This window comes from Dermacentor silvarum, chromosome 9 (assembly GCF_013339745.2).
Source record: "Dermacentor silvarum isolate Dsil-2018 chromosome 9, BIME_Dsil_1.4, whole genome shotgun sequence".
NCBI classification, from domain to species: Eukaryota; Metazoa; Arthropoda; class Arachnida; order Ixodida; family Ixodidae; genus Dermacentor; species Dermacentor silvarum.
Genome location: NC_051162.1, coordinates 85,454,500 through 85,479,253, shown reverse-complemented (window position 1 = coordinate 85,479,253; position 24,754 = coordinate 85,454,500). Strand labels below are relative to the sequence as shown.

General features: G+C 44.6%; 1 protein-coding gene and 1 long non-coding RNA gene across 2 annotated transcripts in view; both read left to right on the top strand.

The window, feature by feature from the left end:
* The window catches only part of LOC119463702 (uncharacterized), a 74,053-nt gene that overhangs the window by 42,259 nt on the left and 7,040 nt on the right, over positions 1–24,754 (top strand). Inside the window, exon 9 of the mRNA XM_049656186.1 lies at positions 2,043–2,300. Coding sequence (XP_049512143.1) covers positions 2,043–2,300 — 258 coding nt within the window. The remainder of the gene's footprint in view (positions 1–2,042; positions 2,301–24,754) is intronic.
* LOC125940253 (uncharacterized) lies at positions 21,831–24,342 on the top strand. Its single transcript, XR_007463480.1, has 2 exons — positions 21,831–21,921; positions 22,792–24,342. It is a non-coding gene; the product is annotated as an uncharacterized LOC125940253 (long non-coding RNA).

Below are 24,754 nucleotides of genomic sequence, written 5' to 3'. Positions count from 1 at the left end.
CCAGTTCTCGTGTATGACCCCAAAAAATTTATTCTCTTTCAAAATACCTTTTAAGATAACAGGGTTGTTTCTTTTACAAGCTCGACATGCATGTTTAATTATTCTCACTCACCCAGTATACACACCACGAAAATACGGTTAACTGATACTATCACTGCTCATTGCCTGTCCTCCCTTTCCCTGAATAATTTTTCACACTGAACCTTGCATTTTCTTTCTCACGCTTCATATATTGACCAGCCAATGTGCCCTCTAATTGCTGCATTCGTCGTCGTCGGGAAGAACTGTGCATTTAGTAGAGAATAATTTTGTTCTGCACGCCGTTCTGCTTGCTAGATACGCTCTCCCTCTCTCCCTGATGGTGCCGGATGATTTTCCGCGCTCGAAGACTAAATTTACTGAATCACATGTGGTTGTTGGTGTTTTTGTTCATTTATTTTTTAACGCGGACAGACACTGTAATTATTTTTGATGTGGAAGCAAGGCATTGACACTCTACTTTTCGAATGCGAGCACTAGCCAGCTAGCTGAGCGTTTTTGAATTGCATTAAATTCTGGGGTTCTACGTGCCAAAGCCACGATTTGATTGAGGCACGTCGTAATGGGGGACTCCGGATTAATTTTGACCACCAGGGCATCTTTAATGTGACCCCAATGCATGGAACATGGGCGTTTCTATCTGAGCGTGAAATTACACCTTTGTCTGATTTTAAACTTGCTGGTGGCTATACCTTTCCGATGTCTACAACACGACCACTGACGATGATGATGATTTATTGGCATCCCCTTTGAAACGGGGTGGTGTCAAATAGTCACCTAGCCAGCTTAAGGTAATTAGGTATGCTATGCATGTTTTTCATTCTAGCATTTCTTGTATACATCTGCTTATTCTATTCTCTCTTCCTCAAAACTGCTCTATGTACCTTGCACTGTTACCTAGGCCGAGAACGGGTCCGGTCGCATCAATTTGTTTATTGCTTTATTCCACCAATAATCAAAATCTCTCTTGCTTACCTCGACTGCTAACCGGTTGATGCTTCCATCCACTTTAAATCCAAGTGCTTCTGGAAGTTTCACGTTACCTATACGGGTCTCACAGGGTGAATCCCTTCGCGATGCATTAGGATGTGCACAGTGGTCTCCGGATTTTCGATGCAGTATAAACATGCACCATATCTTGATGCGAGTGTTTGCTCCGGTGTGTTTTTGTCCTTAGTAGCCTCAAATAGCAAGGCACTGGCCTTTATATTATCGTACGTATTTTCCATTCTATTTATTTCTTCCCGTTTTGTAAATCTACATGGTATTTTTGTTTGCTACGATACCATTAAATTCATTTAGCACGTCCTAGCGCTTATCTAAGAAATCAAGTTCAATATCTTTTTTCATAAAACTTGTGCCGTCCGCTCTGTCTTCGCGCCGGTTCATAGAGTGGCAAGAAAACGAGCGATGGTGGCATAAACGTTTAAGAAGCCAGTGCCGTCGGGGTTGTGGTGCTAGAGTTGCAAAGTCGGATTAAACCCCAAGAAATACGGTCGCCTGCGCAAAGGAATCAACGACTGAGCTAATTGATGATAATACATATCGGAAGGAGCAGCACCAGCTACGCAATGCTCACAAATCATTAAAGAAGACGTGAAACGCATACGCTCCCACCTGAACGTTTATCAATGAGAAATCGCAAACTTCGTTGTTTCTTCATCATGCATCACGTACTTCGGTGGCATTTACCGAAGTTGGTAGTAAATAGCATAACAGGCACTTTCCTCAATGGCTATGGTGTTGGGCTGCTGAGCACGCGGTCGCGGGATCGAATCCCGGCCATGGCGGCCGCATTTCGATGGGGCGAAATGCGAAGACACCCGTGTACTTAGATTTAGGTACACGTTAAAGAACCCCAGCAGGCCCAAATTTCCGGAATCATCCACTACGGCGTGCCTCATAATCATATCGTGGTTTTGGCACGTAAAACCCCATAATTTTTTATAACGGGCACTTTCTAGGTTCTGAAATGTCATTGCTTCATTCTTCCATCTTATCAGGTGACTTTGGTTACTACGATGAAGACGGCAGGCTGTTCATCCAGGGCCGCCTAAAGGCCACCATATTACCAACGAAAATATGGACTGGACTTCCCGAAATAGAAGAGTGCCTTGCATTTCACCCCAGCGTTGCCGAGGCCACTGTCGTGCCGACTGTGGGCTCCTACGCTGAAGGATTTCCTGCAGCCGTTGTTGTCGCCAGGAAAGACATGGAGCAAAGTCAAGATCTCGCAGAGGAGATCAAGAACTTCGTCAGAGGTGCAGTATGGTATTTCAGACATTAGGGGGCTTTAGGAGCAGATGACTCAATGTTAGGAGACGCAGTCCGCCGGCCGTAAAAAACAACGCCAAGAGAGTTAAAAAGAAGGCGAAGGGCCTAGAATGTTGTTAGGGTTTTTGCGTGCGTGAAGCTACATCGGTACAGTATTTCTAAAACTCTCTATTTTATTGCATTGTCTTAAGAATCCTTTTTTTGTGCTGAATAGTGGCAATTATATATTACAGCAGCTCTACTATTGGCAAAAAAAGTCTGGTCTAATTTGAATCTACCAGCTTTTGTATCATCAATGAGGAAGGTATATATTTAGCAAAAAGGTTGACCAGGTTTTCTGCGTTTTCATTCTGCCGCCGCTTTACAGCTGAAGATCAAATTGCGCAGAAAAGAAACAGGGCAGCTGCAAAGTTCTCAACGCAAACAGGCAACACCTTACATAATTATAATGCACCCCCGCTATTTGTGCCAAATGAGTTTAAGCATTAAATACTTGCACTTGTCCAAGAGTCACATTTACGTGTACATGCACTGCTACGAGCGCTTAAAACGTTCAATGCACCCGAACAATGTTAATAAGAGATGCTTTCTGACTCACACCTGTCGTCGAGGTAAGGTCACAGGAAACCAAAGCCGTTTTATCCACTGACCACTGACTGGCTTGACCGCGCAATTCAGAGCACTCGAAGAACGGCAAATGCATAGTGCCGTGAGAGCTGTCATCTTGCATAAGGCAATCGCTTGTTCCTCGTACACTTTGTATATATATATATATATATATATATATATATATATATATATATTATTTCCCATGAGTGTACAAAAAATGAAAGAAATTGTGTTTAGCCATCTGATAATGTAGAGTGGTAGTCCGCTGTTTGCGTGCCGTTGGCGTCAGGGTCCCCGCTGCTAAGGTGGTGTATAGATCGCCACTTGCTGCCGGTTTGAGTCAAGCTACAGGATGTCATACTATGCTTACTAGAAATATTTTTTTGTGCCGCATTGTTTAACTAGCATGATATTTCTGCGGCTTGCCACGTCTTTACGCTGTAAAAAGTTTTACGCCCTTAAAGGTACTCAGTTCGTCACGTGACTAACGCCCCACCCTTATAGGAGCCCTGAAACACCTTTTGAACATAGTGTAGCGAAGAAAACTATAGACGCACTATCATCATCGGCCCGCCGACGAAGATGGGCTCGCGCTATCGGTGTGTGACGCTCGACTGAGACGGTCGCGTTTCTTAGTTGTCAATAAACCGCATTACATATTTGGTGGAGGTGCTAAGTTCTACTTCCCCAACACTGGAACTACGCAATCTGACACTGCCAAGCATCATGCCTGACTACTCCAGCCAAACAATACCTGCGGCCTCGCCAACATTGATTTGTCCTGGCTCAATGCGTCAACGCGATCGTCCCATCTTCAGCGGCTCCTACAAATACGACGTAGAAGATTGGCTCTCGTTATCCGAGCGGGTGAGTGCCCACAATAAATGGGACGATGCTGCGAAGCTCAGCTATGCCAACTTCTATCTCACGGGTGTCGCTAGCGTGTGGTACCACAACCACAAATCCGACCTCAGCACCTGGTCAGATTTCAAGGCGCGCATTACACAAGTCTTCGGTCACCCTGCGGTGCGGAAGCTCCGTGCCGAAGAGCGCTTGCGCAGCCGTTCCCAGCAACCCGGTGAAAACTTCACCAAGTACATAGAAGATGTTGTGGACCTTTGCAAGCGCGTCGATCCATCGATGACTGAGTCTGACAACATCCGTTACGTGATGAAGGAAATCGAAGACGACGCATTCCAAATGCTCCTCTCGAAAAGCCCGCGGACAGTGGTCGAGATCGCTGAACTTTGTCAGAGCTATATACGACGAACTCAGGAGGCAACGTCTGCTCACTCGACGTTCTTTTTATCCCCGATACTTCGATTGCAAGTTTAGCCACTGTGACTAACAACGACTATCTGCTCGGCGAAATCAAGGAATTCATACGCTCCGAAGGCGCCCGCCAGCTATGCCTACTCGCCGCCGTCCCCGGGCCCTCGCCGTCCTTGGCTCTTCCGTTGCGTCAAATGCTCCAGGAACGAGGCTCCGAAGCTATACAGTCCCCTCGTGCAGCGCCACCATTGCCTGTACCTCTCAGTTACGCCGAGGTTGCAGCACGGCCACCTCCATACACTTTTTCAGCACACCCGTTTGCTGCACCGCCACGTCCAATCCCTCCAGTGTACACCACCAGATCACCAGCTAGCACGGAACCCTGGCGTACACCCGACAATCGCCCGTGTGCTTCTTCTGTAGTATCCCTGGTCAAGTGGCACGGCACTGTCGCCATCGCTTATGACTTCAAGGTCATGACCACCCTGTCTCCTCCTACGTTTCGCCAGCTTCGCCTTTCTGGCCGCCAAATGATTCGCACTTGCCGTCTACGCGCAACTACAACGTCAACAAGTTTAGACACACGTCTTTATACCACTAAACATTCGCTGACTGGTTAATCGCCCAGCTACCGCAGCGCGGAGATGATAGCGGTATGTTTGAAAGCAAAATTTTATTTGCCTCTTCCCCGTTTGTCGTCGTCTCATCGCCAGCTATATTTGCGCATATTATATAGAGATGGGGCAGAAACTTGGAGGTTAACAAAGAAGATCGATAACAAGTTAAGGACCACACAAAGAGCGATGGAACGAAAAAAAATGTCACAGTTTCGCCCTAAGGGCAAAGCAATGAATGCGATAGCAACACAGCAATGTCATACGAAGTAAGGTGAGCGGCTTTGGTAGCAATATGAATTGTAGTAAACATGAGCTGATTAAGTAAGCAGGTGTGCTGCGGCGTAAGTAGACCGACATGAAGAGAAACTCGATGACCACGAGGAGGCGCGTGTGAAACGGTGGTGTTGATGAGAAGCGCTTCCCGTGGGCAGCGCGTGCGAAGGGACACACCTGTAGCGCTGCACTGCCGACCCGGGCAGCATTGCATGTGTAGCGTGCGTTGGAAAATGTGGCCCGACTATTACTAACTGATTGAACAAGCGTGGTGTGAGCGCGCACAAACAAACATGAATAGATCACACTGAATGACTGCAGACAACGACTGTCAAAACGCTGGCAGCAAGCGCATATATACGCCGCAGCAGCGGGCGAAGTATACGTGCGGTCTATCGCTTCAACGGAAACTGAGCGGCGCATGCACGGCGCATAAAGGTCAGAGCCGTGTGGAGATAAGAGACGGTGCGGACGAGCGACGAGCGCGGTTGTTGGCAGCGTAAAAGTGCGCCTCCCCCCCACCCCCCGCGCTCCCTCCGGCGCTGGCTTCCCGCTTCCTTGCTTGCGCGTGGGTGATTGAGTGCGTTCGCTCTCCGTGATAGCGCGCGTCCCCGCACGCTTCCGCTCGGGCATACGGCGCGCGGCGAAGATTTTATCTATAGGGAACCTCACGGCGACGACGACGGCAGAAATCCGGTAGAAGTGTCCATATAATTGCTATCGCAATAAAATGTTAGGCGTAACGTTAAGAGACAGGAAGAGAGCGATGTGCATCAGAGAACAAACGGGGATAGCCGATATTCTAGTCGACATTATGCGCAAGAAATGGAGCTGGGCAGGCCATGTAATGCGTAGGATGGATAACCGGTGGACCATTAGGGTTACAGAATGGATACCAAGAGAAGGGAAGCGCAGTCGAGGTCGGCAAAAAACCAGATGGGATGATGAAGTTAGGAAATTTGCAGGCGCAAGTTGGAATACGCTAGCGCAAGACAGGGGTAATTGGAGATCGCAGGGAGAGGCCTTCGTCCTGCAGTGGACCTAAAATATAGGCTGCTGATGATGATGATTATATGGAGAACTTGCGCCATTGGTTAAACACTGGTTGCTGTCTGGCCAGTAGACAACTTGGGTCACAGGATGTGAGTCTGAAAGAGAGAGGAAGAGAACAAGGATAAGTGAAAGGCAGGGGAGGTTAACCAGGCCTGAACCGAGAATACAACTTCGGCACTGTGTATGTCCCCATCCTTGGCCAATCCTACAGAATGAATGCGCCACTATGACCCAAGGGGTATGAAGCCTTAAATGTATTCAGGTATGTGTGGGTAACTCTCTGTGCTTACAGCTTTAATGAATACTCTTTCGTCACCTCTGTCCTCGTGACGCAGGCAGCTAACATCTACAGGAGACGAAATTGTGCTTGTGTCATCCGCTACTGCTGTACCTCGCTAGCTCAAACAATCTTCGCGTCATTTAGATTACAACGTCGCGTTGCATCTGCCTGTTTTTAGATGCGAAGCAGCTTATGGTCGGCGTTATGTCCTTACCTCCATCCGCCGTGTGCGTCCACACCCGCACTGCGCATGCGCATCTTCCCCCCCCTTCTCTCCTTGTATGTATATGTAGAGTATATGTACGCCAAGCTCCGTCTTCCGGAAGCCGGAACCGGAAGCCGGCTTCTGCTTCCGGTTCCGCTTCCGTTTCCACTTCCGGTTCCACTTCCGGCTTCCGGAGAACGCTTCCGGTGTTTTGCCCGAATGATCCCCCGGTGCTTCGCCCACTCATCATCATTCACTTCGTCCTCTCATTCTCCTCCCGCAACGCCGCGATGAGTGCCACGGACAGCGACCGCGTCAACGCCAGTGTCAGCGCCGTGGACAGCGCCTCGGAGAAGAGGGCTCGAGCCGCTGCCACGAAACGGCAGCGGCGACAGGACGATCTGAAAACTAATGGGAACTTGAGTCGACCCCATGGCCGCTTCGCATACTACTCAGGGTTCCCCTACGGGAAGGTGGTGTAATTTTTTAGTAATATTCGCAAACAATTCGACGAGCCGAATCTACATACCACATGTGGCCGCCCCTTCACCATTTATGGTATAGAGCGATTATCTGGGCTTCGAATTTTATTGTGTTTACAGGGTATGTTAATACTATAAAAAGAGATTGAAATTTGACGCCTATATATCACTATTTGACAGCACAAGTAATGCAGCACTAAGTTGCCGCTAATGATTCCTTCACTGAAATTTAGCTGACTTTATGTGATCTTACGGGACAGAAATGTAATTCTGAATATTTCAGAACGCCTGCCTGAAGCTCCTCAGTTGGATGGTGGGATTTTCTTCATTGATGCCATTCCAAGGAGTGGATTTGGGAAGATCAAACGACGTCTGCTATCGGAAATTCTACCCTCTTTAAGAAGAATGGATGTACCGTGTTGTAATATTAACGGATCCGTGAAATAAAAACTTTCCTTACATTCTGCGATACATTCTTGAAAGGCGCCATTGTCAGGATGCTGTACTGATGCTCTAGTGGTAAAGCAGCATGTAATGCTTGTCAGTAGTTTCGTTATATTAGTAGTTATTGGAATAAAAAAAATAAAATTGCTGTAATTTCAACACCTGTCGTGTCAAACAATTATTTCGGAGCCGTGTACTTCACAGGCAATCCCGCCGTGATGGTGTAGTGACTGTGGCGCTATGCTGCTAAGTCGGAGGTCATGGGTTCGATTCCCAGCCGCGCTGGCCGCGTTTCGATAGGGACGAAATGCAAAAAAATGCTCGTGCTCCGTGCATTCCGTGTACGTTAAATAACCCCAGATTTGGCACGTAAAACCACTGAACTGAATTAAATAATTACTTCCAAGGCAAACATTATTTGCCGGAATGAAAGGTATTCCTTTTAGGAATACACCTCCTGCGAAGCATGCTGGTGTGCGCTATTTTTCTGGTACTTTATTCCTTCGCTGCAGGCGCCCTTAAATCGGCCACGCTTGGTACGAGTCAGTAAGAAGAACGTAAGCTTTATTATCAAATCGATAAGATTTGAGTCCGGCGTATTTTTAGTGGGTCTAGGCACCCGCCGCGGACGCGGTTCCGAGACCTTGTCTCGAAGCGGCTTCCGCGGCTCGCTGGACGGCCCAGAGCTGTACTGTAAGGTTCGAGCTGAGCAGTGCGGTCTTCCAACGCAAGCGGAGGCTGGCGGTGGGAGAGACGGAGGTGTCGGCACTGCCCGAATTCTTTGTTATGTCCTGACATTCCCATAACATGTGACTAAGTGTGGCAACCTCGCCACAGGATGTGCATCTGTTTGTAGTGTACATGTCTGGATACATGGCGTGCATGAGTCTTGGCTTTATGTAAGAATCAGTTTGTAATTTCCTGTAGTGTACTGCTTGCGCCCTGTCTAACCTAGCGTGAGGGAATGGGTATACGCGTCTCTGTAACTGGTAGTGTGTCGTGATGTCGTGGAACCTGGTCAAACGATCCTCCCACGCCCAGACGTTTGCAGTACCCCGTGGGGGCTCTTCCTCCGATGATGCTCGGTGAGTGAGGCCTCGAGCAACGCGGTGAGCCTCTTCGTTGGGGGTGCTCAGTCCAGTGTGTGCCGGGATCCAAAGCAAGTGCCTTCGGTTATCGACGTCGGCCTCTCCCTGGTGTATGGGATGTCGCTTGAGTATGTGATACGCCTCATGCGATATGCGCCCATTTGAAAAATTGCGAATTGCCGTTTGCGAATCGCAGATCACGTATGTAGCCTTGGTTTGTGTAAGGGCCAGTGCTATGGCCGCTTCCTCTGCCGCTTCGGCATATGTCGTGTTCACGGTGACGCTCGTGAGGTGGTTACCTCGGTGGCTAGTAACTGCCGCCACGAAACTCTTCCTGCCAGGATAACGGGCTGCGTCAGTTAAGACTGCCTCCTTGTCGTTGGAGTAACTTTGGTTCATGTGTTGTGCCCTGGCTTTACGTCTCCCAAAATGTCAGTAAAGATCCGATAATTATTTTAAACACTGTACTCTGCAACGTTTCCCGTGCCAATGAGAATGATACTGACCGCTCCCCATATCGCAAACAGTCGCATGTAAGGTTGCATCCCCGGGAAGATGACACGTGTGAGAGCCATTGTGTTGGATGGCAGATGTGCTAACCCAGACCATGCTGGCCATTGCTTTTGTAATTGCCGCGTCTGTGTTGGTGCACAATGGGATAATAGGACAAATGTTAAAATCTTTGGACACCGGGGCTTGGGAAACCAGCCGCTCATGCAGTTTCCGTGCAAGCGGGTGGGCTTGATTTCAGGTACACTTCCCCCCCTCCCCGTTCCTCGCCAAACCCCATGGTTCAAAATTCCTACCTAGAGGATTTGGGACGAAAGCTCCCCTAGCAGAGCCCTCATGCATTACATTTCCACCAAAATAAAAGCAGACATCAAAGCGAGAGTATCCAAGAAGCTATATCCGCTATTGCACCTGTTTGTAGACGAGGGCGGGCTTACTGGCACGCATGTTGTTGTTGTTGTTGTTTTGTTTTGTTTTTTTAACAATGTCGTGGCCAACGCTGCATACGCACCACACATACTTGACAAATGACACCAAGCCAAACAAGCTACGACTGTGAACACTCATGCCCGATGCACAGATTGTCAGGAGTCACACAGAGCAAACACAACACCTTCATTTGGAGCTGCGCATCATTTTACAAGGGAGATCAAAAATCCGACACTTACTGCACGGATACATTAGAACACTAGGAAATCGAATACATGCTAACCATGAAACGCAGGAAGTCATCGGGACATGTGACAGACAAAGTGGCTTGTTTCGAGTGGAGTGGGAGAGGTCGACAAGCCCATGCGAGAATGACGGAAATGAACATGCACGTAGAAGTACCAAAGTGTACGTAAAGCGGAAGACAAATCACTGAGATGAAGATGCGCCTCAGCCAACAATCCGCGAACATAGATTCCTTTCCCACCTAATCCCTAAGAGCGGCCGACAGCCGTCCCCTTCCTTAAACGCTTCAGTAAGTTTTTTTGAAGTGCTGAGAACAAAGTAAAGAAGGGATTACCAAACCCGTATCTACTTGTTGCTCTGGTTGATGTGGCTTCTTCTAAATGTATTAATAATATGTCACAACGAGGATTTGTACAGATGAGTTCATCATAATATTTGCGTCCCGCTCTCTGCCATTACGCGCGTTCCTGATGCTGTTGGTGATTTCGCTAGTTAGATACAACACGTACTTGCCTCCAAAGAGACACCACTATACATGTGCTCATCGATTGCAAAAGGTGCCTGATAAATCCTAAAATTTGGCTTTGCCAGACAAGGAAATCTCCGATTTCTCTGCTACTTTTCATTTATTGAAATAATGCCCAATTTCTACCCTCGAATTTCCAAAAATATAAGACCCGAGAACGACGGACCCTACAACACCCTTTTGGAACAAATTCTGTTGAAATCAGGAAAACTGTGCTTTCGCGTAAACGGAAAAGAAAGTCATAATTTTATCACGGAATCACAGTAGTACCCGTTAAAATAAATATTGTATGGTAAAAATATAAGTACAATGTTTTTATTCATTTCTTAGTGTATGGTTACGGCTTTATTGGTAAATAAATAAGAGTAGTAACTATATCATACAGCTTCGTATAAGAAGCATAATGACAAAAAAGTGCTCGAAAGCACTTGCCAGCGCCATACCGCACTGAAACAGCCTATCTAAGTGATCTGTGTCCTTGACAACCAGTTCGGCAGAGTGAGAGAGCGATTCCGCTGCTATGGTCTCATCGGCCAACAGCAATGCCCCCGTCGTTCGCCGTCTCTGCAAAGACTACAGCAGTGTTGCTGCATTGCAAATGCATAAAAAGAAATATGCGAGGTGCTAGGGTACAAAGATGGTAGGGGGCGTGCAGAGGTATGGAAGGCCCATTCCCGACCCGTTTTGCAATACGCTTGCCGCCGTCGCTCCTTGTGCGTGAGTCATCTCCAGACTTCCGGCTACAGTTCGGCGAAGATCGGAAATTCTTCACCGGAGACGGTTTTGCCTGAGCGCAATAGTTTGGAGGTCACCCCCCCCTCCCAATAGGCGGACTTTGTGGCGATCACGCCACCTGCAGGCGGTCGTCCTTCCCAGACAAATTGCGCGGGTGGGGAGGAGAAGCACTCTGTCGCAAATCTCACTGCCAACTATGCACTAACAGAACATATCTGGCCGCGGGCGTGATGCTGCGCCTACAGGGTGGTGGCGTTTTATAGAAGTGCGCCAGTATTTGCAGAGAACATCCCACCTTTTCGTTGTCATCATTTTATTCATGTATAATGGGTCGTGGTTCATTTGTTTCATTCAATGCTTATTTAATATGCAAAGGTCATGTACAGGGGGCGGTCCAAGTAGTAATTTCTGTGGCCGAATCTAAAACGAATGGAATAGTTGCAAAAGCGAATCGAAATGAATCGAACATAGATTACCTTATAATTAGTGTTCGAACACTTATAAGCCTTTTTCTCCATTATTATCAAGGAATATTGAGATTCCAACGTTCGCTGCGTTCAGAAGGTTGTCATCAAAGTAGGATATTTAGGAGCATGTGTGGTCGCTCGTGAGCGCAATGAAGTATTAAAAATGACTCTTGCATGCTCGTTAGAGTTGGTGTATGTCGTCGAGATTATAACGGAAATGCGTGTTCTCTGCAGCAGTAGGACTGAGAAAAAAGAACCGTTTTTCTAGTGCGAATAGTCACCGCGGATGGTTAGACTGTTAAATATTGCTGCAACTAACCGTATTCAGAGATAATCCCAAGAGAACACAAAGTTTCAGCATCAATAAATAGTAGCAAAAATGCCGACTGCTATATTTTATGTGTGAGGAAAAATTGGGTGCTTATGATTGGTGGTGTACTAAAAAAGCCTGCCTCACTGACCGGTACCGGGTGGTCTACGTAACTTTCTGTTCTTTGTGTGTCCTGTGGAAGGGCCGAAATTTCCTTTAGTCTTTGCTTCATTTCCACGTTTTATCATGCACAGCTGGCGCTGGGAAGTATTCGAACAGTATCCAAAAGATATACGAATTTTTTTTTATAACTACCCGGTTCGAGGACCGAATCGAATAATAGAATTCCCTATTCGCTAATTGAAGGTTTCAAATATTCGCACACCCCTAGTCACGTGGAAGGCTGCAGAAGACAGAGCCATAGCCAAAGGACTGGGCATATAACCGCAAGGCATCGTTTGAGCGGGCGTTGTCATCTGCTGTCACAGTTATCTGCGCAGACAACGTACGAAAACAGAACGATGGAGCCCGTTCACGCCTCACAACAAATTACATGCGGAAGTTTCTAAATAACTTTAGACTTACTTGCGACCGACAGTGGTGAAGTTTTTCCCAGCCGTCTCCATGCACAGATGAGTCAACGCTATTGGCACAAATTTGAAATTGTTCTATTCCATGGAGTTGCACTGAAATCGTTATCTAGCAATAAAATCAACCGAAGTATACCAACGTGTTTAATTAATTCCCGCTCAAAACTTACGTTTCTGCACATGTGACACACAGTGTATGAAGCTTTTTGTGCATGAATTACGGCTAATGTAGTGGTGTCACTGTCATAAGTACGCAACCTTCGCTAAGAGCATTAACAAATTCTAGGTGTTCTAGCTAACAATCTAAGTGTTTAGTTTGATAATAGTTGAGTTTGATCTAAGTGTTTAGCATCGTTAAAAGAAACATCGCTAATTAATTTTTCAACAAAATAATTCAGGCGTGATTGAAACTTGATAATAAAGAACAAATGTGTATGCCTTTCTACAGAAATAATCTTCCGTATTCTAACATTTTACATCCTTCAACTTACTCTTGTGCTTGTATTGCGCTTTTTGTAATGATGCTTGTTCCATCGAATCGCTGCAGAGGGCAAAATCACAGTGCTCTTATTTTATGGGAGATAGTACTAAGTTATTATTTTTAGTTATTTACAGTAATATTAACTACGCACTCTGCGCTTAGCTGTCGTGAGCGCAAAATAATGTTCAGTATCATCGACCTCTCAAGTGACCTCTGCCTAAGGCGCTGAAAAAGTTCAGGCGTCCAGCGGTCTCTGACGGCGACGAGCCCACGGCTTCTTTTTTTATGAGCCAAAACCAGTTTTTTTCCCCTTTTTTCATTTAGCTTGGCGAACTCTGCGCTTAGCTGTCCTGAGCGCAAAATAATGTTCAGCATCATCGACCTCTCAAGTGACCTCTGCCTCCGGCGCTGAAAAAGTTCAGGTGTCCAGCGGTCTGTGACGGCGACGAGCCCACGGCTTCTTGTTTTATGAGCCAAAACCAGTTTTTCCCCCTTTTTTTCATTTAGCTTGGCGAACTCTGCGCTTAGCTGTCGTGAGCGCAAAATAATGTTCAGCATCATCGACCTCTCAAGTGACCTCTGCCTAAGGCGCAGAAAAAGTTCAGGTGTCCAGCGGTCTGTGACGGCGGCGAGCCCACGGCTTCTTGTTTTATAAGCCAAAACCAGTTTTCCCCCCTTTTTTCATTTAGCTTGGCGAACTCTGCGCTTAGCTGTCGTGAGCGCAAAATAAAGTTCAGCATCATCGACCTCTCAAGTGACCTCTGCCTAAGGCGCAGAAAAAGTTCAGGTGTCCAGCGGTCTGTGAGGGCGACGAGCCCACGGCTTCTTTTTTTATGAGCCAAAACCAGTTTTTTCCCCTTTTTTTCATTTAGCTTGGCGAACTCTGCGCTTACCCAAGTAACGCAAAATGTTGCCATAACGTTCTCTGAATGTGCACAAATGTCGGCGTATAACGTTGCCTATATGCTGCTAATGTCCTCTTTTTTGATCGCCACACAACGTTGGGTCGTAACGTTGTGGCAGCGTTGAGCAGCACATTCACGACGTTAACATAACGTTAACAGAACTTCCTGGCAACGTAATGTGGATGTTGCCTTTGTCACTTGAGCTTTCAGGCAACGTACGTATGTGACGTTCAAGCAACACTCAACTGACATTGCAGAATATTTGTAGACATGCATAACAGCAGTGCTGTCAGCATGACACGGCTGACAGCACCGCAAACCCTTAAATTTATATTTGCTTGACAGATAATTTACTCTAGTAGTTTTCATGTTGCATATGCATGAAAATGTGAAACAAGAATTAGTGAAAAACAGCGTTTATTACGTATATATCTTGTGTAGCTTACCAAGATATCTGTGTACCTTACCTTGTGGTAAGGTACACTATACACGTAAAATAATGCTGTTTTCACCAGTTCTTGTTTACATTTTCATGCATATACGACATGAAAACTACTAGAATGCATTATCTGTCAAACAAATATAAATTTAAGGGTTTGCGGTGCTGTCAGCCGTGTAATGCTGACAGCGCTGCTGTACGGGCAGCTCATCTGTCTTGCACTATATATAGTACCAACGCGCCCTAAGGCAGAATCTTTAAAGTGTTTCACATGGTGGTTTGCCTGACTTGTCTTGCTGTTGTCCATAGCACAGCATATAAATGCTAACTGCAAGTAAAAGTGCACAATGCAAAGCTGCGAAGTGGTTCATAAGAACAATTTTTCATTTTGGCTATAACAGCAAGAGAAGCAGCATGCACGTCCAATGTGCAGAGGTTCTCGTATAAAGGTTCTCGCAGCAGGAAAGTAAATATATTCCACAAATGTTCATTTCCTTAAACATATCATTTAAGCTTAGACCACAGAAAAAAATCAGTCTTTGCTTCCGACTTACTGCTCTAAAAATCATGTGTCGGTAGCTGCATGTGCTTTCAAGAAATTGTATAATAGCCAACATCAGCTGCTAAGACCAAACGCTAGTATGTAGGAATTGTTTGTGCAGGAGGAATGTGGTGGTTGAATATGCACCCATGAATATGCATTGGTCCACCTTAAATAATAGTGAATGCCATAGACAAACCTGGTTATAATCTCAAACCATGCATTTATTTACTGTCTGCTTACATCATCCTGGCAAACAAATGACACATAACAGTAACTTAAACACTGATAACACACTGATAACACACTTAAATATATTTTCTATTAAACATCAAGGTCTTCTATCGCATATTAAGACTCTACTAACAGCTACAACTACAACACAATATATTTTGCTTTCCCATGTAGGTCAGACTTCGAAATCTTTTGCTTTGTGTCGAGTTCCCTTATTTCAATGGCAGAACACAATTTATACTTCTTAATAACAGCACAAATACTGTCCTCCATCACTTTGTAATGTACAACACAACACAGTAACACTGCGGTTGGATACTATCTCCTGCCAAGCATCCAGCCGGTCTTTTGCCTAAGCTTGCAGACATGGCAGCAAGTGTGAAGTAGTCAACACAGCCCAAGGCGTAGAGTAACAGAAAGTCATCCAAGCACTGACTGCCAGCCATCACTTTTGCAGAGGATGGCCAGCAGCACAAGTGATGCACACATGCCTCCCTCGGTAGCTTCACTTGCATCCAGACCTCACTGGTTTCCAAGTCAATAATGCGGTAACCTGCAGAGACATCAATTACATCAAACTATAAAGTGCCATCTGAAACACTGAAGTAAGCCATGTTTACTGTGAAAACAGGCTATAAAAATGCTTACAAACAACTTAAGCTTCGCATAACTGTGAAACAAACAATAGTGACTTTACACAGGAGAATAATGCAAAACATCAAAAAGCAAATTTCAGTAAAACCTAACCATTATAGCTATAAGTTTGGACACAAGAGCAAGGAAAGCACAATAAACAATACCCACAACTTCCTTTATTGCTGCTAAGCAGTTAAGACGTTAGTATCAATATATTCCTTTAACATAAAGCTTCCTTGCAATGCCACGGCTGCTTGTTACATCCAGTTCAGTCTTTGAAGAAAACAAAAATTAACAAATGATGTGAATGCTCTACCACGGTACCAAAACCACATTTCATTCGTGATGAAAGAAAGTTCCAATGAGTGAGTGATAAATTTGACTTGTTGGTACAACATATTGGTGAATTGCAGCACAGATATTGACGACAGAAAAGACGAGACAATAGACGTGTGCTGACTTCCAACAAAAAGCTTTATTTTCAGCGACCCATGTTTATAGCCGTCACTCATCACATTGCACACGCGCAATTCACACCCTTAGGTAGGTCAACTCTGTCTGATAAGTGTACAGATGCTGACACACATAGAGCCAAGTCGCGCAATCTTTTCAGCTTCAATAATTTCACGTGTTAGTTGATCACCGCTACTGCTGACAACAGTACACCGAGCAAACAATGGTTCACTGGCACATGAACTGCAACAACATGCAAGCCAACTGTCATGCACGTTTTTCTTGACATTATAGAGTGTTCTCTCAGCTGGTCATTGATACAGCGTCCTGTTTGGCCTATGTACTGTTTACCACAAGAAAGAGGGGTACAGTAATTCATGTTGCTAACATAGGTGACGAACGGATTTTTGTGCTTTTTGTTACACTTGTGTGCTGCCCTGAAACATTTCCTTTGATTACACAACTTTATAAGCTTCTGAGGTGCAAAGAAGACAACTTTAACTTTGGAACGATCTGCAGTTTTCACGATATTGTGAGACAGCTTATGAATGTATGGTATGACAGCCACTTTAAGTCAGGTCAGATACTGGAGTGATCACATGGCAACCACTCGGTGCATGCGCTTTTCAGAGTAGAGGTCATGTGGTCACTGCATCTGACAGACATAAAACTGGCCGTCATACCCTACATTCATAAGCTCTCACAATATCAAGAAAATTGCATATCATTCTAAAGTTGTGTAATCAAAGGCAATGTCACAGCACGCCACACATATGCAACAAAACACCAAATTCCGTTTGTCACCTGTGTTAGCAATGTGGTTTATTGTATCCCCCTTGTGGTAAACAGTATATAGGTCAAATGGGACACTGCATCAATCACCGGCTGAGAGAACACTCATACAATGTCAAGAAAAATGTGCGTGACAGTAGGCTTGAATGTCATTGCAGTTCGCGTGACTGTGAACCGTCGTTTGCTCAGTGTACCGTTTCCAGCAGAAGCGGTGATCAACTAACACGTAAAATAATTGAGGCTGAAAAGATTTCGCGACTTGGCTCTGTGTGTATCAGCACACCTTCTGTACACTTGTCAGACAGTTTACTTTCTTCCTAAGGGTGCGAATTGCGCATGTGCAATGCAGTGACTGACAGCTATAAACATGGGCTAGCAAAAATAAAGCTTTTTGTTAAAGAGTTGCCGCATGTCTCTCGTCTTAACTCTTGTGTTGTTGCCTACATCTGCACAGCAATTCAGTGCCTGAACGACCAGCTACAACTACGCTACAGGTGTTGCATATCGGGAGAAGGGTTGAATATTGCTCTACACTGCAAAAGTTGCCGTTGCTATCCGCGGATGACGAATACGGAAGTTCTGGCCTTGAAAAAACCAAATTAGAACGCGAGCTTTTGGAAGCGGTGTTAATCGAAAATTCTGGACCTGATAAGTAGGTTAGCGCCACTTCACAGGCACTTTTAAACAAAGAAATGCAACTCATGAGTAGCCACAAATAAGCTGGTTTGTTAATTCTGCTTTTGTTTCTTCTTAGGCTACCTAAACGCGAAAAACTTTGTCACTCGATTCAACCGCTCGGCCAAAACCAAGCATGAGAAGATGATTTTTTCTCCTCAGGGGTACCACATTTCGAAAGATATGCATCAAATGCATCTGAAAAGTTAATCATTTCGGTGCAATACATGCATTGTTACAAACATTACAAAAACTTGAAAAAATGTGAATGATACTTACTACCCACAGCTTCCAATTTATCGGGGCTCAATGTCGGCTTCTCAACAGCATTGCCGTCCTTCAAGCATCGACAAGGAGCCCCTGTGATACTCCTACACCGAGCGCCAGGGCTCCCCACATCAGTTATGTCAGTTCTTTGCAGAAGCAGGGAATCCCGGCGATGGCACTGGAGCAGGCCCCAGTTATCGTTGCCAATGTATACAACATTTCCTAGGTGTACCTGCAATAAAAGATGGCAGAGACACATTAAGACAGCTTGCGTGTGGGAACGTGAAAGCACCTTTAGTCAACCAAATGGCTGCAATGTGACGTGCACAGTGTGACACGCACTAGGCACACCTTAAGTCAGCCAGAACCAAAGAGCTGCCGTGGCGTAAGGGAAGCGTGCTCCTTTCACACTCCAGGTTCTATTCCTACCCAGTCTGCACAACTTTCTTATTAAAGCAATTAATTTGCTTTGTTTACATGAACCTACCTAAATTTCACATTACTCCAAGCGTTTTGATGTGCTTTTATTGCTTGTGCAATAGGCCATCGGTTTTATGTCAATAAGTGCTGGTAGCAAAAAGAAATATGTCTAACCGTGCGATAAATGTAACCGGAAATGGCAGGTACGTCCAGTGGCATTAGTGTGGGGGCTGCACACAAAATTATATAGCTTACCCTGTTTCAAATTTATTTTAAAGAGCAGTTTCAGTGAGCCCAAGTAGAGTCTTTCAGCTTTTTGCAGTGCAGAAACAGGTACAGTTTGTGCCAGCCAACCAGATGAAGAGCTCTCCTAGTAACTGTCTCTAATCACCCTCTCAGCAATTAGTGGTAGCCAAAGTATAGCTTGTATCTCTACAACTGACACATGTCCCATTTCCTTAATGTGGTATTCGTCACTGATTTTGATGGTCAATTGGTTGCCATAGAGGAACAATCGAAATTTGGCGCGCAGCACCAGTCGTGTCAGTGCATTGTCAAGTGGCACGAACATATTTCTCCCTTGAGTGAATTATGGTGCTCTCCTGGGCACATGTTGAGGCACCAGCCAGTCTGCCCCATGTACATTTGACTGAATATATACATGATCAAAGGAACAGACTATGCTACCCCTGACGAACACAAGACAAATTGGGTTGCATCTTTACCTCAGCAAGCCTCAATTCTCATGTGGACTGCTATGCACGCACATTTCCAGCGAAAAATAAAGTAGGCAGGATATGCACGACAGTTCACAAGTGAATTCAGAAAGGCGAGCAGGCAAGGGAGGTTTGCTTGGTTAAAGATACCACCAAATTTGTCTAGTGTGTATGAGAGGCAGCTCACTGTATTTTTTTCACAACTGGTCAAATGTACACAGAGCAGACTGGCCGGTAACTAAATGTGCCAAATAAGTTCCCATATTTCACTCAAGAGACCAGCTTGCTCATCCAGTTTGGCCGTGCATTGCCGCGATAGGACTTCAGGCTGAATTAAGATCATCTGTTTTCACCTACGGTGAAAAATTGACACGAGAGATCAGTGAGGCATACCACATAAACAAGACATGCGAGCCAGACCCCATGATCAATTCATGAAATAAAAGGCGTCCTTTCTAGATGACAAGTGATTGAAGTTAGTCTGCGCCCATATTTACTTTCCTTTTTACACAAATATCATTTATTGTGATTTTATGCCTTTATATTACAACTTACGCCTTCCCTCTGAACGAAATTGTGCACAACATAAGCACACATCCAGTGTTGCTATTTTTAATCCTTCCATCAAAATAAATGGTCAGTTAGCAGCAGTCATGTTGTATGGTACCCTTTTCCTCCCCATGTAAATTCTATCCTGAAAAGTTACATGAACTGACCGGCAAACTCATACGTACACTACAAATTTCACCTAGCAAACACGGCTGGTTCTTAGAAAATGCACAAATACGGTGATAGGTATCTGTTGGCATACTGTAGCAATAGTAAGTGCCAGTTAGCTTCAACACTAGACAGTTTTAGTATAGCATATGCAACTAATAGCGTACGCCTATACGCTATAGTACAGCGTACGCTAAACAGCACACATTTATTAGTTTTAGTTGGCCTGCGAGATCTTCCGATCTCAGAGGCCATATGCCATCGTCGCACCTATCTCTCGACTTCACTGACAGGTGGCGCTGATATATGTCAGGTTTCCCTCGTTAGGCTTCGTGTCGTTCGAAATGAGAAGCGATCTCGAAAACTCCACAAGGTTAACCATATTACACTGTTGTCAAAGCGGCCTGACGGTAAGCGAAAGTTGCTTACACAGTCATTTTCTACGAACGAAGCGAATTCTGCAAAAGCCACGCCAAATTCAATTCGAAGTGGGCAGCGGGGACCACCGCCATGTTTAACGTAAACTACGCAAACCACGCACAGACGGTAATGCTAAATCTGAGAAATAGCATGCATACGCTAGAGGTCGGATAGCGTTCTGCACATGCGCAGTGATGACCCACTATTTTATATCGTACGCAATGACATAGCGTACGCTAAACTAAAACTGTCTACTGCTGCAATACTTCAGCTGTCAGGCATCTACAGTGCTTATGACACCACAGAAGTGTAAGTGCACAACAAAAACAAGTGGCGCATCAACCATAAATTTGACTTGAGAGTAGTGACAACATAGGCCGTTTCGTGTAGCTAAAACACTAGCCAATATGTAGAAAGTATATGCACAAGTATACATACCTATAGATATTTGCCTACCTAACTTAAAACTATAAGAGTTGCAGTGCATATGATGCTTATTCTAGACACTGGTATTTTTGACAAAAATACTCTTAGAATCAGATATAATGCTTTTTCAATTCATCCAGCCAGTAAATGAAGTCGTACACATATCATTATAATTTGGACTTGCAGGTTGAACATATTCTGACCTGAGCAGCGCCAAGCAGAATGAATAGACCGAATGCCCACTGTGCTGACCAAATACACAGGATGAAACAGAAAATATGGAAAGGGACCCCAAAGTATTAGAAATACTTCTTGACAGCTGTAGAATTAGGGCTTGTTGGTTGATTGTCACTATTAAAATTACACTAAAGCCAATAAGACTGTTCTGTATGGTGTAGTTGAAATCAAATTCATTTGACGAGCAACATTGCAATAACCAGCAAACATGGCAAGAGCAAGCAGACATGTGCGAAATAGTGTGCTTTTTTAATAATAGAGCATCAATACAATGAACTACCTACCAGTTAGCTATGTGTTCTATGCTGTATTGACTTGAAAAAAAGAGAAAAATAATGTAACTGGACATAGACTCGCAACTCCTACAATGCCTACTTGCATGAATGGGGATAGCTTGCCAAGAATATTAAAAAATGGGAGAGAAAAAAGCAGGCTTACTAGAAAACACTTCAGAACTGTAGTAACTGCAGCACAGTGAATACTGGCCTTAATGTATCATTTCAAGAAGTTTGAGCTCATCAAATGTGTATTTTCCAGTGGCAGTTATTCTTGGAACAAGACAGAAATAATCGTGAATATGAATGTTAAACAATGGTAAGCACACTGTGTGCTTACACCTATGACATATCTGGCCCATTACACTTTGAATTCTTATATGCGCAGAAGCTGCACAAGAGTGTAGTGTAAACACTAAAAATTCGGAAATAAAATCCTACAGCATAGGAAACAGTTTCAAAACAAGAAAACCAAAATGAAAAGTAATAAATAGTGTGTACTAAGCAAAATTAAAATGTAACTTGCAGCCAAGCGATTGATGCAAGAAAAAATACTTAACATCAGGACATGTTAGGTCTACTTTTATATAGAACACAATAAGGTGTGCATAACAGCTATGAACACAAATAAACAGCAAGTTGCATAAATATTTGGCCTATTTAGTAAGCTGTGTTGACTAATGTCGATTAACTTATCCACAAATGATACCAAGATGCTACTTTTTGGAACACGTACACTACATACATACCTGACCCGACCATCCAGATTATACGTTGCACTACGGCAGGCATAGCCAAGGGGTCTGGTGGCTCCTCCGTTATGTAGGCACTGTTATGGGTCACAGCCTCGCCACTATAAAATAAGTTCTGTGTTAACTTATAGCAGTGGCACACAGCTTTATAAAGCTGTCAAATTGTCTAGACATGCATGGAGCATCTAAATATAGTCACAAAAACAATGTTTGCATTATTGCAGGGTGGCAACAGAGCAAAAAGTAGAAGTCACTGATGAATGTCTTGATAATGGGGACCCTTTGATCACAGTAAAATTATTGACACGCAGCAGCACATAGCAAAGAAATGTTTGTTTACAAAACAATTCATTTTTTTTTCATGACTCAGTTTAACTTTCCCCTGTCATGTTTAGTTACGTATAAGGTATGTCAAAACATCTTGTCTTAAAAAGTAAGTTGGACTAGTAGCAAGCTGTGATTGCTTAAATTTTTTTCTCTAAAGCTGCCGTAAACCGAAAACTTCGTAAGCAGATATTATTTACAACGTTGAGGCAAGGAAACATGGCAAGGAAACAAGTTTCCTTGGACAAGTAGATATGAAACAAGTTTCCTTGGACAAGTAGATATGAAACAAGTTTCCTTGCCATGTAAGCAAGGAAACGTCATTGCTATAAGAATCGGTAAAGAGGCAAATGAGTCATTATGCAACTTCAGGAGAAAAGCGGGAGCTCACGCGCCGCACGCACATGATGAACACGATTATTTTCGAACGTTATATTTCTCATCGGAAGAAAACGTTTATCAAGATTTTCAATTTCGCATCGAAGCAATAAACTTGCGTAACTAAGCGCTGACAACCAGCGTTCAGCAAGCATCAGCACAGGTATCACTGTTGTCGCGGGACTTCTATTTCATACGCTCGCGCACGCTATGCACACACGAGAAGCTCACACAACACGCGCGTAGTTAGCCAGCACGATTACTTACCTTTTGAATGGTACGACGCGGTCGCGAAGCACTCTCCAAGTTGCCGGTGCTGCGTCGACGATGTTACTCCCCGCATACATGCCGCTGCGTAGTGGACGAGCTGAGGCGCGCTAACACACATTCTTTGCGACGTCCACCCAACTTTCCAGAACGAGAACAAAGAGACCGCACTCCACGGCATAAAATCGTTGGGCCACATTTGCCTGGCGCGCCACGCATACGGCGAGTTTGCAGCGTGACACAAGGTATCTTCAGGCACTTCTGTGCACGCTAACTGCGACCTACTTCATAACAGCAAACACAAAAACACACGATCAAGCAAACGCGACGCTCGTAGCACCCCGCACATACGACCGCCATCACAGAACACGGAGGAAAAACAATAGCGCCACCTGCATACTTGTGAGAATGTTGTGGCCTCTGTGATGACAAAAATATTAACCAGTACACTCGCATACTAAAATTTTGTGCCGGGTTACACACAACTACGTATAGATGTTGCGAGACAAAATAACTGTAGAACAATCTATATTTTACACTATAGTTTGGCGTAGAAAGAAATTCTAAAACGTATTTTACCTTTGAATTGCTTCCGCCATCTGCAGCCAGCATAAGCATGGCCTTCGAGATCAGCTTCGATTATCCTTATCAAGCCGTCGCTGTGGCCTGATTTGAACGGTTTGGGCTGTCTCGAAGCTGTCTCGAAGCCAATCCATGACGTTTAGCGATGCTGCCTACTTTTCCTACGCCGTCACTTAGTTTTAGATAACTTTCTGATGTCGTGAACATGAATTGTTGCCTCAGGAATTGTTGACACGATATCGGAGGTACAGATGTGCAGTGTTCGATGTTTTCGTGTGCGTTGTAACTGTTTCAGGTGGAAAGGATCAAATCCACGAGGGTTGATAGCTCGTGTGGCGCAGGTTACACCCGTATCGTCCGCATTTCCTTTCGTGTCGGTGTGTTGAATGTGCGCGGGTTTTACTCCTGTCGTCCGTACCTTCTGTGTTTATCGTGCGGCTCGCGAAGATTCCTCCTAAAAAAAACATGTCTGCTGCGTGCATGTGTCCTGTGTGGTGTGTGAAACAAATGTGCGCTGGTGTACGGTGTGTTTGCAGCCCTATTGGTGGCTTATAGTCCTTTGCTCTAGTGCCGTTTCTATGATGTAAACTATACTTGAACTGAAAAAAAATGCACTGTTTTTTATATGGACAAGTAGATATGATCTGTGTGTATCCACTGTGCAGTGTGCATGTGTTCGTCATTTTTATGCAGCTCGTATCATGGGGCTTGTGCCTATTCATGATGGCCCTTGCTTAATGTTTCCACTTTTAGGGGCATGTGGCGTGCAAGCAGTCACAAAGTCTTGTGCATTTGGTGTGGAAGAAGGGAATACTTTTATGCGTAACTTTGTCTACTATAGGTGAACCGTTGCAACAATTAGCATTTTTTCCATGTGAATGCTTCTGCCATTTGATATAATTTGTAGCAGATCTTATCTGTGGAGAAGCATAATAAACATAATTTAACATGGTGTTCCTTAGAAGATATTAATTACTGCATAACCACTATACATCTCCATACCTCACTGTATGATAAAGATGAATGTTCAGTTGAAAATTACAATATCTTATAGTTGCATGAACGTATACATGCGAAATGCTACAGCAGCCTGGCATCACATTAATGTCAATATTGGTGACATCCGGCAACGTTCTGGGAACGTGCTGTTTTGTAACGTTGCTACATTGATACCATTTACACGTTAAATTGATGTTTACACGCAACGTTGACACAACGTGGGTGTCAGGACGTTGCTGTGACATTTATTTATGACATCACTTGAACGTACAGCTGGCAACGTACATTCAACGTTGAGGTTGGCTGTTTAACGTTGCCTGACATTTGTTACAATCAGGCAACGTTTACGCTACGTTCTGTGTTACTTGG